At 34.8% G+C, this 25,266-nt stretch overlaps 1 protein-coding gene across 5 annotated transcripts in view; it reads right to left on the bottom strand.

Moving 5' to 3' along the window:
• Positions 1-25,266, bottom strand: part of RALGAPA1 (Ral GTPase activating protein catalytic subunit alpha 1) — a 219,904-nt gene that overhangs the window by 88,502 nt on the left and 106,136 nt on the right. For 4 of the 5 annotated variants that reach the window (XM_033851187.2, XM_019924021.3, XM_019924023.3 and 1 more), the window contains exons 17-27: positions 21,608-23,143; positions 19,734-19,858; positions 18,294-18,510; positions 17,048-17,224; positions 14,932-15,084; positions 12,252-12,445; positions 11,931-12,029; positions 11,026-11,181; positions 9,286-9,414; positions 4,997-5,122; positions 2,408-2,466 (exon numbers count right to left, since the gene is read on the bottom strand). In XM_033851187.2, coding sequence (XP_033707078.1) covers positions 2,408-2,466; positions 4,997-5,122; positions 9,286-9,414; positions 11,026-11,181; positions 11,931-12,029; positions 12,252-12,445; positions 14,932-15,084; positions 17,048-17,224; positions 18,294-18,510; positions 19,734-19,858; positions 21,608-23,143 — 2,971 coding nt within the window. The remainder of the gene's footprint in view (positions 1-2,407; positions 2,467-4,996; positions 5,123-9,285; positions 9,415-11,025; positions 11,182-11,930; positions 12,030-12,251; positions 12,446-14,931; positions 15,085-17,047; positions 17,225-18,293; positions 18,511-19,733; positions 19,859-21,607; positions 23,144-25,266) is intronic. The other variant, XM_019924026.3, reaches the window with a different exon arrangement.

The following is a 25,266-nucleotide window of genomic DNA, read 5'->3' as shown; positions in this document are numbered from 1 at the left end:
TGTTAATGCTACTAATTTACTATCAAAACTATAGAAAGTCTTCTATGTGAGGTCTACAGCTTCCTTTCTTCCCTACTGTTGTCCACCCATCAATCTTATGTAACATTTATAGATCTAAATAACCAAGTGACAGCTTTAGCAGTGGAAGGAGCTGTAATCCTAAAATAACAATAAACTCTGAAGTGAAGCAAAGTTCTCCATAGATGCAGCTAACTAAAGACACAGTAAAAGGCACAGACTGGGAGTACAAATGCTTAAGTTTTTGTTTTTTGGTTTTTGCTTTTTAAAGGTTAACATCAGTTTTTGTGTGTGCATGTGTGTGTACAGCTTCCTACATTCTTCAAGATGTCAAAATAATCTAGATTATTCCCAGTATGGCTCAACTTTCTGCTACTAGTCAGATTCTGGGGTATAAGCTTCTAAGGCCTTACATTCCTGAAAAGTATAGGCAAACAAGTTTAGAAAACGTTTAACGTTCGACTTCTGGGATTTTCCTATACTGTCAACAAGCTATCATGTTAATGATTCCCAAGTGTACATCTGGTCAATTATGTTTTAGGCTTTGATATTCTTTCACCTGAGAGGCAATGAAGTTTTTAAAAAAAAAAAAAAAAGGCAGGGCTTCCCTGGTGGCACAGTGGTTGAGAGTCCGCCTGCCGATGCAGGGGACACAGGTTCGTGCCCCGGTCTGGGAAGATCCCACATGCCTCGGAGCGGCTAGGCCCGTGAGCCATGGCCGCTGAGCCTGCACGTCCGGAGCCTGTGCTCTGCAACGGGAGAGGCCACAACAGTGAGAGGCCCGCGTACCGCAAAAGAAAAAAAAAGGCAGAAGATGTAGAATCAGAAGCTATAGGTTCAATTCTGGTTCTGCCACTTATTACTTATGCATCTAATAAGGCTCTGAAGACAAACTGTCAGAGTTTTAATCATGGCTCTACATTTTCTGGGTGATAGGGCATATTACTGAAATTCTCTGAGAGTTGTTGTAAAGATTAAGTGAGGTAATAAAGTGTTTAGAACAGTGGCTGACACGTAGAAAAGGCTTAATGAATGTTAGTTTTCTAAGCCATCAGTTTCTTGCTAGCAAAATTGGAAGAATAATGATGATTCCAATAATTTCTTAGAATTGTGATGAGGATTAAATGAAACAATATTATAGGAATATCCTCGTAAACTTAAAAGGTTGTCATTATTAACACAGAAAATGCTAGGGAAAGAATATCGAAAATCATCAAATTTGGGGCTAAAGCTAAAAGAAATGAAAATGTGGGATAATGGAAAAGACAATGTCATTTTCTGGAGTAGCTGAGCAGTATTAAAATAGAATTAATGTTGAAAAAGAATTCACTCAAAAAAACTTGTTTTTAGTTACTTTGGCTATTAAGTAAGAAAAATACACAACTGAATTAAAAAGCTGGAGCTATGTCTCATTTAAGAAAATTGCTCATTACTTTTAGTTGCTGGAAAAAGAAGAGGTTTAACTTAGAATTAGAATCCAAACGGTCAAAGTCATGATCTGTACCTTTATGAACCTTGAGTCAAATAATGTGTAGATTATTGAAAAAGACACAGCTTTGTGGAGGTTCAAGAAATATAAAATAATGATATATGATATTTGGGGGAAAAGAAGGAGCATGGTATGCTATTGGCAACATGCTTTTTTTTTTTAATTGAAGTATAGTTGATTTACAATGTGTTAGTTTCAGGTGTACAGCAAAATGATTCAGTTATGTATATATATTCTTTTTCAGATTCTTTTCCATTATAGGTTAGGCAACATGCTGATTTAAATCAACCTTTTTGAGAAAGGTTTAGTAACACAGACAAAATGCCACAGTTTTCACTTCTTAATGAGACATTTAAAAACAAAAACATTCTAAAATCTTACTATTTACATTCTATTTTTTAAAAATATCCTGATCAAATATTTATAAATATTAATATATACTATTTTCTTAGATATATTACTTTAATAAAATTGAAATTAAAATTGAAATTAAAATTGAAAATAAAATTGAATTAAAATATTAAAATATTTTAATTCAATTTAACAAACATTCATTGGGTAACTAGTACCATATTTCAAGGTACTACATAAGAGACGGTGACAAATATAATCTGAAGGGAAAGCAAAATCTACTTAAATAAAATTAAAAGAAATCATTTTGGACACAGAAGGTGAAGATACTGAAGAAGGTGACTAGGATTTTATTTTTTTTACTGAAGGGAAGGTTCATACTTAAATAATGAAAAAATGTATTTAATCATCCAAATAATTTAAATTTGTGATTCAGAATAGCTTTTGTGTATCTGAAACAATCTGGACTGCTAAATAATTCTGTTAACTTCTAAAATAAAACTACTAACACAGAATAGCTATGTCAAGTCTTAAGAATATCTGACTTACCGTGCAGGACCAGAGGGCTCATCTCTTGCCGAGCTTAATACAGTTTTGATTATAAGTTCCTAAAATGAAGGAGAAATATTAGCAATGACTAAGATTTTTCATTCATTTATTTAACAAATATTTATTAAACAGCCACCACGGACCCAGGCACTGTGTCAGGCGCTAGGGATACAATAGCAAAATAAAACAGACATTTTTCGTTCTCATGTACATACTTTTAGTATATTCCAATGTTATGCATAAAATTAGCTAAATAAATAAAACAATGGTATGGTCTGAATGTTTGTGCCTTCCCCCCAAATTCGTACATTGCAATCCTAACCCCTGAAGATGATGGTATTAGGAGGTACTTAGGCCATGAGAGTGGGGCCTTTATGAATGGGATTAATGCTCTTATAAATAAGAGACTCCCACAGAGTTCCCTAAGCACCTTCTACTCTGTGAGGACACAGCAAGAAGGCACCGGCTATGAACCAGGAAGAGGGTCTTCACCAGAATGTGATTATGCTAGAGCCTTGATTTTGGACTTAGCTTCCAGAACTGTGAGAAATTTCTGTCACTTATAAGCTACCCAGTCTGTAGTATTTTGTTATAGCAGACAAATGATTTTTGAAATTTATCACCAAATGTATATGTTCAAAAACTTTTTTCCTGATTAGAAGAGTAATAAAATGCTCACTATAAAGATAATTAAAGCAGATTTAATAGCTCAAAGGTATGAACAAAACTTTTCACAACTTTGAGAATTATCATTTAAAAGAAAGCTTCCTCTTCTTATGTGTGAGTTTTGCGATAAGTGCTAGTTAATAGTTAATATGGTTTTTAAAAATCATTCAATTATTCACTCACTAAGGATTTATCAGCTATCTAGATTGTAAGCTCCTCAGAGGAGTAACCTTCTACTTATCTTTGTGAATTTAGCACCTAACCCAATGGCTAGCAATGAATAGGTACTTGGAAGCTACCTATTGTTTAAGCCCAAGAGCTTTCTATGTAATAGTGTTATTTTGGTTTTTTCTTTTAATCACTTCAGCCATTACTGCCTATACAATGGCCAGCAAAGGACAAGGCCACTCTGATCATACAAATCACATATAGTAGGCTAGGCTAAGCCCAAACAAACTCAAAACGGCCTAAGCAAACTGAAACTCTTACCTATCTTTGACCTTCAGGATCTTCTGAAAATAGAAGAAACCAAAGCCATTACATCCCTGAATACTAAAGGTCAATTTGTATAGTTTTAATTAAATATCATTATGAATTTGCATCGGCCCCTACAATTTTATGTTTAAGTGAAGTTCACTTGTTTAACAAATGTTTTGGGAGAATATTCTACATGCCAAGCAACGTGTTAAGCTCTGAGGATATAGCAGTAACTAAGACCTTGTGGTACTTATTTGTCTAAAGTATGAATCAGACACTGAAAAATAATTACAAGTGTAATTATTACAAATGTTGCACAGAGAAATACAGGTGGTATGGAAAGTATATGCAAAACTACTGACAAAAATTTGATTTAAAACATTTCTTTCAGAGAAAGCACAAGTTTAAAAAAAAATCATCAGCATGACTTCTGAGGAGATAGAATGCCCCTCTCTCGTCCCTTCTTTATTCTCTTTTCCCTTCTAATTCTAGGGCCAATTCAGGTCAAACAGAGACCATCTGGCAATTACTATAACAAGCACAACTTCTTAGGACTGTTAAACCTGTGGGAATTTATAATACATGGGCATTCAGTTAGAGACAGGTCTTGACTTAGTGACGGAATTATTCACTACCACGCACATTGCTGGGTCCAGAGCACTAAGTGCCTTTATCCTAACTACGAAACCTGACCTCACCACTCCCCTCTACCCTGGTCTAAGAATTACTGAGTCCAGAGGACTAAGGATTCTGATCATGTCACACCTTCCCCTTCAAACAGAGGCTGACCTCTACAGAGGCACAAAACAACTTTTCACCAATTTTTTTTACTTGAAATTTTTAAAAAGGCTTGTAAACAACAATTAGGGTATGTCTACTCCTAATTAGACACTATCTTTTCTTTTTTTTTTTAAAGATTTACTACCTGGGTAAGCAATTGTATAGACAGTTCAATTTTGCACCATCTCTTACTCAAGCCTGTTAATGCTTCAGGTACATGGGATCTCCACCCCAATTCCACAGTTTCCTATAGCAGACTAGAATATTCCATTACATTGTTTGATTCATCACCTTGGAAAACTGGGAGAAGGAGACAGCCAAATATGTAGGTCGAGTGCCATCTCAATCTTAGAAGCCTTACATTAGCAGCATAGTATATGGCTCATGGGATTTCAATAAATGTTCAGTGAGTGAATGAATGAATCCTAAGATAATGACATGTGAGTGGGTTCAATAATGAGAAAATGTTTCCAAAGTAATAGTTATAAAAAAAGGTTATGCTCCTAATGGACATTCCAGCCTTTGTGTCTGAGGGGTACAGCTGGCTAAAGTTCTTTAACAATTGTGTGGATTTCAAGAGGAAAATGAAGACCACAAATTTTACTGAATATACTGTTATGATTATAAAGTCATTTAAACGCTAAAAATTAGCACCTAATTTCTTACCTTAACATCTGTAAATTGAGACACAGCAATATCAGGAATGTTGGGATGGAGAGCAGGCAGTTCACAATATAAGTTGGGAAAGCAAACCAAAGATCCAAGAAGAACTTGTGCTTCCACTCTTGGTGCCTATGTATGAGATTTTAAAAATCTTTAATTATCAGAAAAATTACTTTATTACCTAACCAGATTACACAGGGAAGTCAGAGTACAAGCAAAATTGAAAAAAGAAAGGGGAACACAAAAAGATTAGGTTTTCATCTATACTTTCCACTAAAACTACTGTTATTCTCAAAAAATGCAACGAACAAACAGTAGAGCTTTCTTTAAGAGCAGCTAATAAGCAGAAATGTGGGTACAGCTACTGAGTATGTATACAGGAATACAGTTTTAGCTAACAGCATAAAATTACCCTAATTTTGAGGAAAAATATAAATACTTTCATTCCAAAGGCAATTCACACATCGTAACATATTGTTCTAATGAGCAGAAGACTCATGATCTCTAGATTATATCCGTTACTATCTAAGGATGAATAAAGTAACTAAGGATGAAAATGGTCAATATATCTTCAAGACACAGGCATTAGTCTAGATGTGTTTTATGATATGCACAAGATAAAAACACTACCTATACTACTTACTAAAAACAAAATTAGAAATTATGCTTGGACTGCAGATGAAGGTAACTTTTCATCTTTTTTCCTTAGCTGTATTAAGCCATTTCTGAAGTATCAGCACTGAACATTTCTTTTTTCTTCTGCCTTCTTGCATGCCCACCTAACATCAACATCCACCTACTGATAAATTGCTTTGTTTACTAAAATACCTACAAATTGATTTATATGTTTAATAACACCTAACAAAAATGCTAAAACCAATCTATTAGAAATATAAAACTTCTTCTATTTACATAAAACAAGAACCTATCTCCAAAGGATTTCCTTGTTAATAAATGTTATAACAGAGGTGATATTATGATCTTCAACAAAACAACTCATTTCCATATTAAAAAAATAATCTAGATTTACAGATACAAGGCCAGCAGTATAATGGGGCGGGGTAAGCTCACATCCACCATCCCGATTTAAAATCAATTTTACTATAAAAATGAAACTGAAAAACACCCCCAATATTTAATGATAGAGATTAGCTAAGGGTTTTTCTTTAAAGTTGGATAAAAAAACTGGGAATATCCATTTAAGTATGTGGGGCATAATGGGAGGCAGAACTGGAATGGAACTGTAATTAAGAAAGGCAAAACCTAATCAAATTACTTTGAAATCTGCCTGGGGGCGGGGGGATTAACAAAAGGAAGATGATATGTGTGGGATCTAAAATGAAACTCCAAAGAGCAAGATTTAGACTGTGTATCTCCAACACCGTCCAGAGGAAAAGACTGCCCATAACCTTACAGTGGTGATGTGTCAGGTTTAATTCTTGTAATGATTTGGCTTCCTATGCAGCCTTTCTCAATAGGTGTTCCTCATAAGAACCACAGAAAACAGAAAACAACTGTTTTTAAAATTTTCCCAAGGATGTTACAAAAGTAGTATCCTTCTAGATAGGGGGACGGTTTAGTCACATAAAATGGATGCCTGGGCTTCCCTGGTGGTGCAGTGGTTGAGAATCTGCCTGCCAATGCAGGGGACACGGGTTCGAGCCCTGGTCTGGGAAGATCCTACATGCCGCGGAGCAACTGGGCCCGTGAGCCACAGCTACTGAGCCTGCGTGTCTGGAGCTTGTGCTCCGCAGCAAGAGAGGCTGCGACAGTGAGAGGCCCGCGCACCGCGATGAAGAGTGGCCCCCGCTCGCCGCAACTAGAGAAAGCCCTCGTGCAGAAATGAAGACCCAACACGGCCAAAAAAACAATAATAAATAAATAAATTTAAAATGGATGCCTAAGGACATCAGGGCTGTAGGAAATGTGCCAACTACTCATCTGGAATAATCAGCCAACTGAACAGTTATAGTTTTCATAGTAAATGCATTAAAAAATGGCATTGGTTTATGCATCAGGCTCCTCTGAGTTCTATCAGCTTTTGCCAGTATCCAAGAGATTGATAATCTGTGTACTCTGTTAATACTAAAATAGCCTTGTAACTTGTTTACCATCTTTAGTTTGTCTTCCATTTAATCTATTCCCAGTTTAATACACTTATTTAACATTAGCAAAGCACAGATTTAATCATCTCTCTCCCTACTTTAAAAAATTCAACTGTTTATCTAATATAAAATATAGCATTATAATCTGATCCCTGGCATTAACAGACCCTCCAAGATATAGTCTAAAGCAGTGCTTCTCAATCTTTACTGTCCATACCAATTATTTGGGATATAGTTAAAATATATATTCTGTTTCAGTAGGTCTGGGATGAGGTCTGAGATTCTGCATGCCAAATGTTTCCGGTGTGCAGACCACATTTTGGGTAGCTGGGATCTAAAGTACCTTTCTGTTCTTTGTGTCTACTACTCTCTAGTTAGACTAACTAGCTTGTAAACAAAATGAATTATTTGTCATTCCTAGGACACAGCTTACTCATGCCTGTTTCCCTATGCCTGGAATACCTTCCCCCTTCTCCATTTTCACTCATAAAAATACTACTAATCTTTCACGGACCTACTCAAATATCTTTTCCATGGAACCTCCTGATATCCCTTAAAAAAAAAAAGATCTCTCCTCTGTCTTAATTACCAAATAATTTTATTTTGTTTAACAAACACTTAAATTGCACATACAATGTGTCATATAATGTTCCAACCATGTTACAAATACTAACTCAAATCCCCATAAAATAACCAGATGAGGAAGGTTACCTCCATTTTATAGATGAAGAAACTTAGACACAGAGAAATCAAGTAACTTGCACAAGGTCTCACCGCTAATTAAGTGGCAGAGCTGGGATTTGAACCCATGCTTTTAACCACTATGCTAAGCTCCTCCTACTGGTACCTCTTTGTTGTCCTACATTCTATAGTTGTTAATATATTTTTCTATCTTCCCAGCAGCAGACTATATGCTCCCTGAGTACAACGTGTATCTCATTTATTCTATATCCTTCTATATTCCACACAAAGGAACACTTTGTACACAAGGGGAAACAAAAGTATAATAACCACAAAAGGGCTTAGCACCATGTTGAACACATACTAAGTGCTGAATATATACAGATTCAATTAATAAATACCTATAACCATGATGCTGTGCCAGGCCCTGAAGATACCAAGATAAGTAAGACATGATCACTGTTCTCCAGGAACTAGGGAAACAGGGTTAATAACTAGCTATAAATATAGGTTGTTCTCTTATGTGCACATTTCCTCTAGGTGACTGTATCCAGTTTCATGGCTTTCAATAGCATCTGTAAGCTAATGTCTCCCAGTTTTACATTTTTGGTCCAGACATCTCCTTTGAGATCCTGACTTGTATATACAGTGGCCCTTCTGACATCTCATGGGTGTCTAACAGGCAGCTTCCTATGCCCCAAATAGAACTCCTTTTCATTCACTGTTGGTCTTTTGCAGCTTATAAATGAAATAACATGTTAAACTGCTTTGCAAGTTTTATAACTAGCACTAGTCAAGTATGACTGATTTTTCTTTCCCAAATACTTTTAGTTTTTCCCAGTAGACATTCAGTTATTTCTCATTTATACTTTGTTCCAGGGTAATCTTTCTAAAATACAAATGTGATCATGTCACTCTGCTTAAAATCTTTCAACGGCTACTCATTCTTTCCTTAGGATGAAATCTAACCTCTTGAGCACTACAAACAGAGTTACTGCCTTCCTCCTTAGTTCACTTCTGCCACTTATATCTGAACATGTTCCAGTTATACTAAGTTACCTGGCATTGTCTCACAGCTCCAAACTGTATGAAAAATCCTCACATGCTGTTTTAGAGTTTACTCCTAGAGCATATTTCTGGGTTACCTCACCTATATTTCTTTCTTCTCTTTTGCTATAGCTCATTGCCCATTTTCAAAATTTTCTTCCCTCCCTGTTTGTTTCCTTAGATTTCCTCAATTTTAAATTGTTTTGCTTATCAGATTTAACCCATTTTTGTAGATCCTGGGTCAATTTATCAAATAATTTTAGTACTTTCTTACACTTCAGAATTGTTTACTTTTTTTTTAAAGTGGGAGAGACAATCAATTCTAATTAAATTACCTATCTTCCTGAATATCAGTTTGTTATATTTTATCAACAATGGCTCTTCCTTTGTTGCTCTGTTAGATGAATCTTGGTTAACCGCAGTTTGTTATATTATGAAGGACAGGAAATAAAAACTTACATTGAGAAAAGCTGAAGAAGCCACTCTACCAGCTGCTACAATAAAATCCATAATAAGCATTGTGGCACCAGGCAAACCAAGTGAAAAAAATTGAGGTGAGCAGTGCTTGATGATTGTATTGACAATATCCTTAGGAATAAAGAAAAGAGGAGAAGAAAAATATCACAAATGTAATCTTTGGTATCAGCTAATCAATATCCTTAAAAATAGACATGTATGAAATAATAAAACAGGTAATAACTATAACTCGTTGGCTAACTGGAAAGACTAATTTTAATTCTTCCAAATAATCCATGCTTTGTACTATATTTTGTCACAGGAAAGTAAACTGCAAACACTTTTCTTTTTAACTGACATCAATACAGCATTTTTTTTTTTTTCACCCTAGAGAGCCAGTTAGAAGGGTCTCTACTTCGGAGGGTTAAAAATATAAGGCCCAGGCTTCCCTGGTGGCGCAGTGGTTGAGAGTCCGCCTGCTGATGCAGGGGACAAGGGTTCGTGCCCTGGTCCGGGAAGATCCCACATGCTGTGGAGGGGCTGGGCCCCTGAGCCATGGCCGCTGAGCGTGCGCATCCGGAGCCTGTGCTCTGCAACGGGAGAGGCCACAACAGTGAGAGGCCTGCATACCACAAAAAAAAAAAAAAAAAAAAAAAAATACGGCCCATGTGTTGTAAAACTTAATTGCAGAGTAGTTCCTTCTGCCACCTATTTGCTTCCACGTGATAACTCTGATGTCTGAAGTTGCATGACCTGTTATGTGGCAACTGGAGAAATTCTCTTTTTTAGAAAAATTGAAGTCCTTTGATGATAGACATCTAGCCTCAGAAATCCAGAGGTAGGCATTTTTAAGGGAATATTCTCAACTTGGTTGTTCATTCATTTTGCCTTTGGAATTTACCATGAGGATGCAGTATAGCAGGTTGTATTACTCAATCCAATTTAAATGAACGCTCTTTATCCAGTAATTAAGAATATCATTTTATTTGAGACATGTTTATAAGGTAGAACACAATAATTATTTCAAATTAACACAAGAAGTTTTTTCACTTTTCAGAAAGATACATTATCATCTTTTAATATTAATTTAATGCTCCTGAAATGAACTGCAAGTGAAATTTAACCACGTTGTGATTACAAACATTTACATTACTTTGACAGGCAACTTCCTGTACTTTTCAGTTTTATGGCCAGGATCAAGACCTGTGAAGTAATGTTCTAGAGACATATTTATGACTATCTAATGTAATGACTATATTGATGCAAATCAATATACTTGTCACTATGGTAATACAATTTATAAAAATAAGAAAATGTGATGTGCTGACTCTTAGAGTAGAAAAAAACCTCTGACTGCTGCATGACTAGCTGAGCAAATACCTAAGTCCCAATTGCCAGTTATCAAGTAACAATTACAAAATACCTAACAATAAGTACCTTAGGACATTAAAGGAAGATGTTGTCCGTGTAAGCAAAGGATGTTTTAATCTCTTCAAAGAGTGAACAGTTCTTATAACATTAGAAGAAAGATGCACTTAATAAGCAAGTCAATCTCCCAACTACAATAGCTTGTTTTGAAACTATGTTTCAGAATAAATGAGGTTATAAATGGAATAAATCTGTAAATAAATTACAATATAAGGGAATGTTTTTAATTCTACACCTTGAAAGTCAAGAGTTAAACAGAATAAAGAATCAAAGATAAACTTATAAAGCGACTTGTTACAAAGTACATATATTTACCTGGTCAATATGAAGTAATCCACAGTGCATTATGTTGTAGAAGTGTGTTAGGAAATCTCTATTTGGAGAAACATCTTGTCTTCTTTTCATTGTATTACAAATAAGTTTATAGGCGTGTAATTTACCTTGCTTATATTTATCAGTTAACATGGTTGCCTACAATTGAAAGATGTTGTTTTTAATACTCAAAACCAAATACTGTTTGTTAAATACTGAAACGAATATAGCAAGCTATATATTTGTTTTCATTTATTTCTATGTTGGCCCATTTTCTTTAATGAACTAAATATCAGGATTCCTGAAATTATTTTTATCATTAAAATGATACAATGTAGGTGTGAATAACTATACACTGTTTCACTTAGGAAAATGCACCAAACATATCATATAATACTTAAAAGAATTAGTTCTTTAGAAGTACTAGCATATTCTATAACACAAAACTGAGGTTTACATTTCATTTAAATACAATAAAAACATAATTTACTATATTCATTTTTGTTTTAGTAATAAAAATGATGCAACCTAAATAATAATTTTGCTAGGCCCACTCTCCTCTCTATATAACCCCTAATGGTTAGTTAAAAATTAAGTGTTCTACAGGGAACTATATTCAATATCCTGTGATAAACCATAATGGAAAAGTACATGAAAAAGTATGTATATATATATGTATAACTGAATCGCTTTGCTTGCTGCAGAGTAGAAATTAACACAACATTGTAAATCAACTATACTTCAATAAATTTTAACAAAAGCAAAAAAACACAAAAACACACAAAAAACAAAACTAAGTGCTCTAGAAGACTACACAATAGTCTTCTCTCTCTCTACTGTTTGAGACTGACCACATACTTATTTACTAAATGAAACTTTTTAATTAATATTTTATATATTAAGCTTACCTTGAAAAGCCAAGGTGTAAGAATTCTCAGTGGAGGAATTAAAACCGGTGGAGAAGGGGAGGTCAGGTTATCAGTTGAAATGCCGAGGTTATCTCTAATCTGTAATTTTCAAATAAAATGCAACAAACCTATGAAAAGTGTTCTCTTTCCCAGTTTGTTTTACCTTAAACTTGAGATCTAGTTCCTACCACTAACAATATATTTAAACATGGTTAAGGCATCAGTTCGTAGTGCGGGGGTGGATGTTATCTAAGGCTTTTTCTGTACTTCTTAATACTTTATTTTTCTTTCCTTCTCCCTTTTTATCTTTTTCTTTTTTACCTTAGCTAGATTCTGCCAAAGTTCACAGAGGTAATCAAAAACTTGAGCATGTATTTCAGGATCCATAATAGCGTTGACATCTCCCAAAATACCTAGCATTCTTCGCCACATTACAGTAGCAACATCAGCATGCCATCCTGTGAGAGTGCCCCCTGCCATCACACTACAGCATTCAGATGGAAATTCACTGATTTCTATAGAAAAAAATAATTCACTGGTGTCAGTAATTTTTCTAGAGAATTCATCACAAAAACACATAGGAGTCAAATTAATAATCTTAAATATCTACAAAAGTGAATAAAAGAAATGTTAAGATGCATCAGTGTTATTTTTTCCTGGTAAGGTCAAAACCTCGCTAGTTCATAATTCCTTATTTTGACAATAATTACTTATGCAATAGGGCATCTATCTAGATTTACCTAAGGAGAAAATGATGCAGATAACAGATGGAGAAATTTACATTTGACATAAAGATCATATTTATAAGTACATACTCTCTATTTAACCTAATAGCTACTTCAAGTTCCATCATCAAATTAACAGAAAATCTCAGGCTGAAGGCAGATCCTGTAGGAAGTCTTCCTAAGCCTATTTCTTTGTCATTAAACCTTCCGAAGAAATATATTTCTGTATTTCACAATTAAGTCAGGCCTAGCATTAAAAGGGATATCACAATGGCATGAAAAAAATAATTTAAATATAATCTAAAATTTCCATAATTACATTTATTTTGTTTATTAATACTGGCATGATTATATATAAGACATATAGGTAACCTAGGGTCTTAGTCTCATTTCTGTCACTAATTATGTGATATTGTACAAATTATTTAATAACCTCCCTGAAGCTACAGCTCCTCATCTGTAAAATAGATGCTTTAGGTAGGTATCATTATAGATCTCCTCCAGCTTAAAAAAAAAAAAAAAAGCCATAATTCTATGCAATGTATATAACGGAAAAGGCAAAATCACTAGAAAGTCAGTAAAGACTTTTTCCTGCTTGATAATATGTCAGTGTACTGATAATTTACAAAGTCATACACAGTATATGTACATCCTTTACTCTTAATGTTTAACTTTTTTCTCTGCATGTAAAGTGTACAATAACTGAGTATATTATTAAAAAGTTACTGGACAGTCTTTCACAATAATAAAAACAGGTTTCTGGTGTAAATTCACTAAAATAAAATTTTAAAAAAACACTACAGGGTTAACCATCACTGTTAACATCTCCCTATTCTACAGAACCTTCATAATATAGTGATAACTCAACTGATTGGTAACTATGAAGGACATTATTGGAACAACTGAGGATAACTGACTATAGACTATAATTGCAATGATGTATCAATGTTAAATATCCTGAACGTGGCCCTTATATTATGGTTATGTAGGAAATGTATACTTATTTTTAGGACATACTTGCTCAAGTGTTTAGGTGTAAAGGGTCTGATACTTGCAATTCACTCTTAAATGGCTCAGAAAAAAAAAAGGTGGGTACGGTGGGGTTGTTTTAATGGGTGTGTGTGTGTGTGTGTGTATGTGTGTACAGGTAGAGAGAAAGATAAAGTGGTAAAATATTAACAACTGGTGAATTTATCTGAAGGATTTATGGGTATTCATTTTACTAGTCTTGCAACTTTTCCATGAGTTTGAAATTTTTTCCAAATGTTGGGGAAAAAGCTGAAAATAAAAACCAAAAAACTGTAGGCCAAGAGGAGGAAAGAAAAGGTCAGAAATAATCTACAAACCAGAAAATCAGGGCTAGGTAATTGCATATTAAGAGAATGAGGGCTTCCCTGGTGGTGCAGTGGTTGAGAGTCCGCCTGCCGATGCAGGGGACACGGGTTTGTGCCCCGGTCTGGGAAGATCCCACATGCTGTGGAGCGGCTGGGCCCGTGAGCCATGGCCACTGAGCCTGCACGTCCGGAGCCTGTGCTCTGCAACGGGAGAGGCCACAACAGTGAGAGGCCCACGTACCGCAAAAAAAAAAAAAAAAAAATAGAATGAGTACCTTAAAAGGGGGGGCGGGGGGCAGAAGTCACATGGTTTTAAATTTCTTCCTTTGGCCAGAGAGTAAATGTGCTGCACTACCAATGAAAACTAGTATTTTACATTATTCATTATAAATATCTTATCAGTTGTGTCCTTGACCAAATTTTCTGGCATATTTTCAAAATGACTTTTTATCCTGATGCTTGTTACATGATGTAGGACTTAACAAAAATAACTTTTTATTAACTTGCAGTTTCTAAGGTTTCCTAGTCACTTTTAAACATTTACTTAAATATAAAAATACTTCATTTGGACTGCCTACTTTGATTCAGCAGGTTCTTCAGATAAAATATTAAGAATAACGATGCCAAATTATGTATTTCCTGCTTTAGGAAATGGTAATGTAAATGATAATATAACATACAAAAATAATGTAACCACTAATACCAGGACTATAATCAACTATAATAAAATAACAAAAATCAGAATGCAAATATCTTTCTTTAAGGGCAAGAAAAAAAATGTTATACTAATTAATTTCCCAAAGACAGAAAAGTCCAAAAGACTTATAATAATATTTACATAACATATATAAAATAACCAAATTTAATATGCCTTATTTAAGATCTCCTGACACTAATGCCCTGAAAGGAAAGAATGGCAAAGATCTAATTTCCAAATATTGCCTAGGTCATCTGGCGTCTGTAGAACAGAGTGGTGGAGCTTCTCATCGAGCTGTAGATCCTTTTGTTCCATGTGATCTATATTCAGTGTGGAAGGAGAAGGTGTCTGTGACCTGGATCCCAGAGCTGAATGGACTGGAGAAGCACTTTCTGAACCTGTAAATATAATTTCATAAAATTACCACAAAGAATATATTCAATACCCTCTACCTAAGATGTAATGCTTAAAAGCCCAATAAAACACAAACTGAAAACATCAAAAGATAAATCAGGTTATAAACTGGCCAAAGAGGTCAATAAAATCATAATACTGTACAAGATTTCATATCTAGCAGTCTCATTCCATGTCTACTATGGGACTAGTGTGGAATGAGAACTGGACATACCAATTAATAGGGGCCATCAGTGAGAGCAAGAATGCCTACTTCCATTCCTGGTCCAGCTATAGAAACTCTGGTACCCACTGCTACTTTATTTCACTTACTTCAGGCCTGAGGCAATTCAGGAGAAGAGAAACTTGCCCATTGCTATATGCCACTAACATTGCTAGCCTTGACATCTTTCATTTAAAAGCATATTTTTGAGAGTCAGCTATGGTTTTGCATATATTAGCATTTAATTCCTTTTTTATTGCTGAATACTATTTCAATGAATACTGGATGGATGAATACATTACAATTTGATTATTCATTCACTGGTTAATGGATATTTGGACTATTTTCAACTTAGCTACTGTGAATAATGCTGTTATGAACTTTCACATACAAATGTCTGAAATAAATACCTAGGAATGGTCATATGGTAAATGTATGCTTAATTTTAAAAGATACTGCCGTATTTTTGCAGAGTGGCCCTACCATTTTGCATTCCCATTACAATAATGTAATGTATGATATTTCCAGTTGCTCCACTCTCTTCAACACTGGTATTGTGTTTTTAACTTGAGCTGATTTATTATGTGTATAGTTGTACCTCATGGATTATTTATATTCCCTCATTACTAGTAATGTTGAGTATCTTTTCATCCAAATTTTCATCTAAATTTATGTTTAAGGACAACTACAGTAAAAGGTGTTTATTGTAAAATAAGAATTCTTCTTTGAGTAGTAACTTAAATTCTGTAACGATCAGACTGTGGATACAACCAAACTGGCTCCTATTTGGATACAACCAAACTGGCTCAGCCCTCATTCTGCAATGCGCAGGCTAAAGTTCTTACTTATCCTCTGGTAGAAAAGATGTGGAATAGAAGAATGTGAAAACATAGGATGGGTTCCTGTGAGTATTTCACTGGCCGAATTTCATCAGTTTGATTTGGCTGAAGAAATGTGCCTAATTCAGACATGCAGACATCACTGCTCCAGTCTTTCAAGTTCCAGCCAACCACAGGATGCAAAAACCACCCTATTGATATTTCATCCATCATCCATCAAAGGGGTGTCAAACTGCAGTAGGAACCAGAGTGAATCTGGATAATACAGTGGAACTCTTGAAGTATGGGCCACAGGCTGCTCAGGCTCCCTCTGGTCACAGTACTGCTCTTGGAATAATGTGGCCCTGCCTTTCATGACTCAATTTCTTGGACCCCACTTGTCATATTATTGTCAGGTTTGACCACACACAAAAAGTTGCTGAAAAGCATAATTTACTATATTAATTTACTATATAAATACAGAATATTAGTATACTGAGAAACAGACCTTATTTTAGGTAGTGTGCTTTATGTTTGCAATAATAAATAGTTTACCAAAGAAATCTACAAAAATCTAGGCTAACTCTGAAAATCAATGAAAAAGGTAAAGTGCAGTACCTCAACTTTTTTTGGTTATTTATTTAAAAATTGCTGCAGGAAATGCTCTGGTGCAAACATACACAAAATTTTGCCTACGGTATTAGGAGTTCATAGAGTTCCCTGAAGCTTATCCATGTGGACTCCAGGTCAAAAAACTCTTATATTAATGTTTTTTTCCCTCCATTGTTACATAAAGATGAGTGAAAAAAATAATACTTAAATAGTAATAAGTAATACATAAAATCTATCAAATATAAGTCTGAAAAGGTTCTTTGGTGGCTTAAAAAAAAATGCACTTAAGGAATACACTCCCTTGAGTAACTTTACCAGTAACCGTTGCAACTTCAGTACAAAAAGCTTGTTGATTAAGACTGCTTGTTTCCGAATCGATGTGAAGTGTGGTTAGACTAGCCACTTCTTGCTCTTCAGCACTCTGATAATGGCCAGAACCTGAATCCACATCAGCAGAGGATGCATTCCCAGTATCAGCTCCAAAGCCAAAATCTATAGGCAGAAGAAATGCTAGTGTACAGAATTTCCAATTATAAAACAAAAATATTTACAAAAGAGACACAGCTACTTCATCAAAACAATTAAATATGAACATTCCCCCCAAATTAATTCTATTTACATACCACTCAGGCAAGGGTAAACCATGTTAACACTTTGAAATTTATAATTAGAAACAAATTTTTAAAGATCCTCATAGCCTAATATTATCAAAAATAATGATAAAAGGACAGAGACATACAATATATCATCACTATTCTTATCCCTGTTTTCTGATAGCTGGAAATATACTTAACTGCTTTTCAAGTTTTATAATCTCTAGAAGAGAGATATATATAATAAAAATGCCAGATACGTGGTAAGAGTCATTTTTCTTTCAAATCATATTTCCAGTCCAAGATCAGAGTAGTATATAATCCATGAGGGCAAGAAACATAATTCTCCAATGCATCTCCCAGCTCTTCACAAAGTTGGTTCCCAAGATTTTGACTTTCTTCTTTTAAATTTTGGTACCCTTCACTGACTGCCAAGTGTAATACAGAATTACAGCAGAAAAGCTATGTGGTAGTAATATAGCACCAAATAATATCACTGATGTCATTTTAACATGAAGCAATTATCCAAGTAAGGTTCTGGGTACCATAGCATTGAACGTAACTGTACTGAACATGCTGAAGCACTGACCATAACTAGATAGTGGTCCCCAAATACGACTTCATGAAATGGTCCAACTCATAACCATGACTGTCCTTTATTCTAACACCAAGTCCATCCTTTTTCCTGTCTATGTGTCTGGTCTTAAAATATCATTTGTTCTATGAAAGAACAGTGCTTTTTTGTTTTTTAAATGCCTTTAGTTGGCAAAATAAAGAGGTCTCAACTTGAAGTGATTCCCTAAAAATTCTTTTGGAGTTTCACTGAAAATGAAATCAAAATATGTATATGGGAACCCCTAAGTAATGTTAGAGAGGAATATGATGGTTACGTAAACTGTCAGTCAGTCTTGAACAGAAAACAAATCAACAAAAAACCGTACTGCTCAAACAGAAAAAAAGATACTTGCTGTCAAATTTTCGGCCATCATATTGGAAAGCGCTGAAAGAATCCGAATGACTATCTGAGCTGATAAGATCACTGCTCCCTGCACTGGCAGGAGAAGTCCATTCTGAGGGCACACCTGGGTCATCAATAGGGCGCATTTGGTTCTGCTTGTTCAGAATATCAGGGAGGTCTTTGGGAATTTCGAGGCTACCTGGACTACTTCCTCTTCTTGTCATAGTCTAAAAATTCAAGAAACATTTTACGATTAAAAAAATTTTTTTGAATTCTCATTAAGCATGTGAAATCTTTAATTTCCAAGACAATCATCACAATAAATGTTGAAATTTAGGGCATTAAGTAGGAGTGGGGGAAACACTAACTGAAGACTCCGTGTAACTGTATGGAGCTGGGTCCTGAACTACTGTTGGTCTGGCTAAAGCAAAGACTCAAATACCCTTTGGTGCTGGGCCCAAGACCCTGAAGCCTCAAAAGGATCCATGGGGTGAATATTAAGATAAGATAGTAGAAAGAGCAAAGTATTCAAATGGAAAAAAAAGAGGCAAATGGAAGAGGGAATTCCCTGGCGGTCCAGTGGTTAGGACACTGCACTTCCACTGCAGGGGGCATGGGTTTGGTCCCTGGTGGGGGAACTAAGGGATCCCTGCAAGCTGTGCAGTGCAGCCAAAAAAAAAGAAAAGAGAAAAAGAAACAAATGGAAGAGATAATGGAGGGAGGGAAGAATGACAGCAAGGATGTCATTCTATGATGATTACATATAATGATTCTATAACTTTTTTCCCACTCAAGGAAAACAACTTAAAAAAAAAAAGGAAAATGTAATGGAGCTACAGACTTTCACTAAAGAGACAAGTTGAAATCTAAATGGAATATTGTCCTTTAAAAAAAGCAATTCCACATATATTTATCTTTCCTTAACAATTAAGCATCATTAGGAATAAAACTGCTTCTATTTTCATTTTGCCTTAATTCTAACACTCAAGATAAAGATGACTTTAAAATCTATTCCAAAGTTATCTGTAATGATTAAGTAGCCGATGTTAGCATGCTTTCAAAATGGTGTGAGTTGGGTCAGAAGACCTCCATTGTTATCTTTCCTGATGAGGGCTGACAATAGGCATCAGAGTACTCTAAGGACAAAGATGAAAAACAGAGAAAGAACTAGGAAGGTAGTGGCTTATACCACAGGAGCTGAGCAAACAGCTATCCCAAATTTTCACCCTGGTCAATACTAAAAGCCTGCTTGTTTTAGGTCTTTGAATAAAAAATACTATAAAAATATAATTTAAAAATCTTAATTCAAAAAAGGGTTAAATTTGGGGTGAGGGCTTATTTGAATAAAATTTTCCACATGTATATCATATACATATATATGTACATATGTATATATCTTTTAGTTTCTCTACCCTCCTCTCTAAAATCAAATAAATAAAATAACACTTACTGAGGCATTACCACTTCGAAGTCGTTCTGCTATAAACTCATCCATCAGATCAGGAACATTAGCATTGCTGCTGCCAATATCACTATTAAGAGGGGGCAGTTTTGTGCTCATGTCCTCTTTATTGACTAAAAATAAATAAATAACTATATATAGTGAAGAAAGACTTAACTACATTTCCTAAATTTAAAACAAAAACAGCCAAAAAATTACCTATGCCATATCAATTATTTGCCAAACATGCATCTACGAATAATTTCTCTCCTTTTAGATTTAATTTTAAGAATTAGTAAATTGATATTTACTTTATTTAACTAAGCAGATGTTAGTCAATCTTCAGTATAACCTTAAAACAGCAAGAAAGCTTATAGATAAGCACTAGTTGAAGTTAGGTTAATATTGCCTATAAAGAAACTGGTATATTTTTCTTTCTTCCTGCCTCTGCTTCTATTTGGAGCCTTAATAATTTATAATTCCATTTTCCCCAAAGAATATTTGCAAGAAATATATCCCTTGAATTTAAGTTTAGATATTAATAAATTAAAATTCTATGATTTTGATATAATGTTGTTTCTATTCACTACAAATCTAATTTTTTGCTTTAAGAAAAAAGAGATTTATTTTCACAAAGATTTTTCTGTTTAAAAAAAAACCCCACAATAGTTATTTTGATTTTTTTATGACTACATTATGTTTAACATTAACAAGAAAGTTTTAAACTTGGGAAACTTACAAAAAATGATATTTACTTATTTCACTATTATGCTGTAGAAAAGGTGATTTCTCTGCAACCAAAGGATATCGACACTGTTTATGTTCCTAATGAACTATAAAGCATTTCAGGTTAAGAAAATATACTGGTCAGGAAATCACTCTGAAATATGATTATCTTTACACTACTTGGCCAGGCTTTTTTAAGCTGTCAAATACTGCCCTCAAGTGGCATTAATGGCTCAGTGCAAGATGCAGCGTTCTGTTAATCATGCTAACAAAACCACGTTAAACAAAATCGAAACCTACCTTACTGCTGAAAGTTAATTTTCTATAACTGTGAAGTTATTTTAAATTTGAACCAACATAAGAGAAAACAGTTACCATAATCTTGCTTTCTGTAATCTGTCCATAGAGGTTCCATATTTAAATCATGATTGGCTATCATGAAACCTTTATGCACATCAAAAATCTCAGAAAAAAGAAAGTAACGATAAGTGTTTTAAGGATATAACTTGCATTCTATACAAATGAATGCAAAACTAAAAAGCCTACAGCTTGTTTGCAAATGGTGTAAATGAAAAGTAACTGAGTCCACTTTGAGGTTTAAGAAATAATTTCCTCTTCAATGACAGTTAACTAAAAATGTTGGTGTTGGTTGTAGGACCTTGATTTCCATTATGTTATATCATGTCACAGTAATCTACCAAGAAAAAGATAAAATCAAGTAAATCAGCAGTAAAAATAAATGAACCCAATTATATAGAGCTGGGGCCCTTTTAAATGTAAACTATTGGGGGGCACAGGGGAGAAAGTATTCCAACTCCTCGGTAAACTTAATTTCAAGGTTCACGTGGTACACACTCAGAAAAATATCTGATTTAGATAGCCTTTGGAAGGTCATTAAATTTTCCTGTATGTCCCTCTTTCCTATCTTGTTCAGCAGCAAAGAGGTTTAACTAAATGCCTTATAAGGGAAATTAGTAATTTAAATAAACATTTTATGCTGGGAAAAATACAGCTGGGGAAAGGCGCATGCATAACCAAACAGAGAAAGCAGTGACCATCCCAAAGCTTTTTGATTGCTTATAGCTTGCTTCAGTTGCATTAAGCCAAACTGGTGCTGTCTTTCTCCTTTTGCGCTCTGCACACTGTTAAGTGCTCACCTGCAGCTTTCCTTCCAAAATAGCCCATTACATGACTGTACAGATCCCTCAGTGGAGCCTCTGGTGGCATTCTGTTCTGCCTCTGTGGGGAAACATTTGCCTTCGGCTTCGAAAGAGCATGTACAACAGTTTTATAAACGCCACCCAGGGAGCCCTGCTGTAGTCCTGCCTCATGACTTGATGATTTAATAGTACTACGACTACCTCCTAACTGATTACTAGCAATTCCTTCTTTTTGTAATATGGCGGTGGGGATCTCTGTAGATTCCTTAACTGCCTTACTACTCACTGGTGCCGTGTCTAGAGGCCTGTACACACCGGGTTTCACTAGCTCGGTAACACTGTTTGAGCTGGCATGGGGGCTGCTGATGCTGCTGTTGCTGCTGCTACTAAAGCCACTGAGCTTCCGCAGCCTCATCTTCCACGGAGCCTCTTTGTTTTCCAGAGGGTTATAAAACTGAACTGACTCAGTAGATGGTCTAAAAGTAACGTGAACACTATTTCGTTTTTTAGAAGCAATTTTCATGATTTTGGCTCTATGAGTTACTGTTTCAGACAAGCTCCTTTTAGTTGGAGAAAGCTTGCTAGTGCTTGTAACATGAGGCATTCTGTGGTTAACAGGTGCTTTTAGAGTAGTTTTCTTGGCATGCAAAACATGTGGGACAGTGATTTTTTCATTAATTTGCATACCCTTAACCTTTTCAGCTATTGTTATATCTATACAGGCATCTAATTCTGTGGCTGTTTGTCTATACAGATGTTTCCTCTTTTCTTTATCACAAGGGCTACCCGAACTAGGTTCCGATGACTGTTTATCACTGTTTAGTTGTTTACATTTTTCAGAAGTTTTTGTTCTCATAAAGCTGTCTAACTGGTTGGGTGCACTGTTACTCATGAAGACAGCTGAGTTTGATTCTTTTTGAAACTGTATGTTTTCAGGAGTCCCAACAAAGGAGGTGGTATTTTCTGATTTACTTTCCTGATCTATGTGTTCTAATTTATCTAAGGATGATCTTTCATCCCTATTTACTGCAATAATCACTTCCTGTGAAGCTACATCTTTACCTAACTCGTTTTTACTATGACTTTCCTGGTTTTCCTTAAAATATTCTTTCAGGGAGGAAAGAAGATCATCATCTCCTTCAAGGTCAATGTACTGGATTTGTTCAAAAGCTGAATCTGCAAGTTCTACTGGATCTATTAAGTGACAAAGATGGTCATATATGCTATCACCAACTTCCAGAGAAGACTCTCTACTATGAGTATCAGTGATGTGGCTTTCAGTGGATCTAGTTATTGAAGAAGCCTCTGTGGAACTCTGCAAGCTTGGTGCATGACGGGATGAACTGTCAATTACAGGAACTGCACCTTTGGCTCGTTCAACAGTGAATGGTTCCAAGATGTCAGAAGTGCTGCTACTTCGAGGCAATGGCTGCTCCTCACTCAAAGCACCAAAAACTTCATTTCCAGTGTCTTCGCTTTGTGAAAAATGTCTGACTCTAGTTGAACGAGGAAGTATTTGAGCATCATCAATATCTGTAAAAAAGAAAAATTACAGAGTAGGAACTATACGAATATGAAAAATAAGTATTAATTTCAACCATACCCTAAGCATATGCTTAAAAATAAAATTTTGAGATTTTTTGTAAGCTCAATGAAAGAAAATCTATTAAAAATACAAATCTGTTTTTAAATAATGATGTGCACAAGCCAATACAGCATGTAGTATAAATGAATTAGAAAACTACCAGAATACATTTTAATATGTTAACATGCATAGAAATAGACAGTGAGGTGATGAAACATTTGGAAGTGCAGTTAAAGATAGAGCTGTGCCAATAAATCAAGGAATTCAAACTTGCTATTCAATTTTTTGTACTTATTTAAGTTCCAAGCAGAAAAAGTAGATCTTAACACAAAAAAGCTGATCTAAATATCCCATTGCAGAATCTTACAGGGTCTTATAAATTCCTGTTTCCTTCCTTACCAGGCAAGAGGCATCACCTTTTCTTCAAATCTTGCTTATCTATTTGATCACAGATTACACATGGAAATCTCCACCCTCTTCCTAAAGTTCTCTTTGTCAGGAAACTATTTATCTGTTCTACTGAGGTATTTTACTTTATTTAATTATAGTATTAAAACCTATTCATCCTATCAAATAAAACTAATACATTGCTAAAAAAAAATAATTGTACTTTTTCATTTCTGACACAAACACCATTAATCTACTAGGAAGAAACATTCTCTGCCTATCACTGGCCCATTCCATTAAATAACCATCAAACCCTAAAAACTCTACCTATGGCTTCTTACATTTCTTTTAAAGAATTACAGATTTTAGAGTCAAAATGGACATCATAGATTATTTAACTCTCTCACCGAGGAAACTGAGGCCCAAAGGGATGAAGCCACTCTCTCAAAGTTGAGAAGCAGGTTTAGTGTTCAACGTCATTACATTGTTTTTACTGCCTGAAGTGCTAAGTATATGGTAAATCCCCAAAAATATTTACGAAATTGAAAATCACAATATGAAATACTATTTAGCTGTAGAGATATATACAAATTAGAAATTTTAGAAGTAAAATAGCATGTCTATGAATCTATCATGACCTTTAACATTACCTAGAAATAACTAAAAAAAATTTTTCAGAAGCCAGAAAAATATAATGAAAAAAGGACACAGAGTCCAAAAGTCAGATGTTGGGTGCTCATTAGGCTTGTAATGCAAAGATTATAAATAACAGAACTATAACTGATCAAAATGAGAAGATTTAGATCCAGAGTAAAACAGTTACTTGTCCAAGATCACAGATATACTTATTGATGGTGTTGGGTCTAAAACTCTGGTTTTCTTACTCCGGACCCCGACACCAGTTTTCCCATTTATAAAATGGGGATAGTAATTAAAAATATTCTCAGGATCCATGCAATGGATGAAAAGAGGCTAGTCCTTCTGCTAGTTCACTCATATCCCTTTCTCTGTATGAGGTCCAAAAGGAGCCACCTTATACTAATTTCAGATCAAGAGAAGTTTGTAATATACTAAGACTGCACTGTATTCCTGAAGATATACATTTAGGCTCCCAATACGGGTCAAATACAAAATATCTCCTAAAGTTGAAACAATTTCTTGTTATCATTAAGTTGAGGAGAATACAACACTTTAAAAAAATGTTGGCTTTCTTCTTCATGCACTCCACTTAGAATTCTTCTAAATGAAAAAGCAAGCATCTCCTCAGAAACTTTATATTTATGCACTATACTCCATTTATTACTGTAGTAGATAAGTAATGCATATTTGTGTATCTTGACGAATGCTAAGTATTTTGGTTTATCTCCCATAATAGGTCATAAGAACCTCTGCCTAGAGATCATATTCACCATGCACTCCAGTTTCTTTCCACAAAATATTCTAATAGACTCAGCAAAGGATAGACTATATAACATTTCTATAAAAATTATTAAGAATTTTATAGTTGGAATTATTTTATTAGCTGCAAATTCAAAATCAAGATCTTAAAACCTTATTAAAATCTAATATTATGAGACTAACAAATATACGAACTTCAAAAAAAAGGAGAATATTAGTTTTAATGTTTACTTTCCTTTATTTTTTATTTATTTATTTATTTTGCCCATGCTGCATGGCATGCGGG

This window comes from Tursiops truncatus, chromosome 2 (genome assembly GCF_011762595.2).
Source record: "Tursiops truncatus isolate mTurTru1 chromosome 2, mTurTru1.mat.Y, whole genome shotgun sequence".
Classification (NCBI taxonomy): Eukaryota; Metazoa; Chordata; class Mammalia; order Artiodactyla; family Delphinidae; genus Tursiops; species Tursiops truncatus.
The sequence above is the reverse complement of the archived record's forward strand: the minus strand, read 5'-3'. Positions and strand labels throughout refer to the sequence as shown.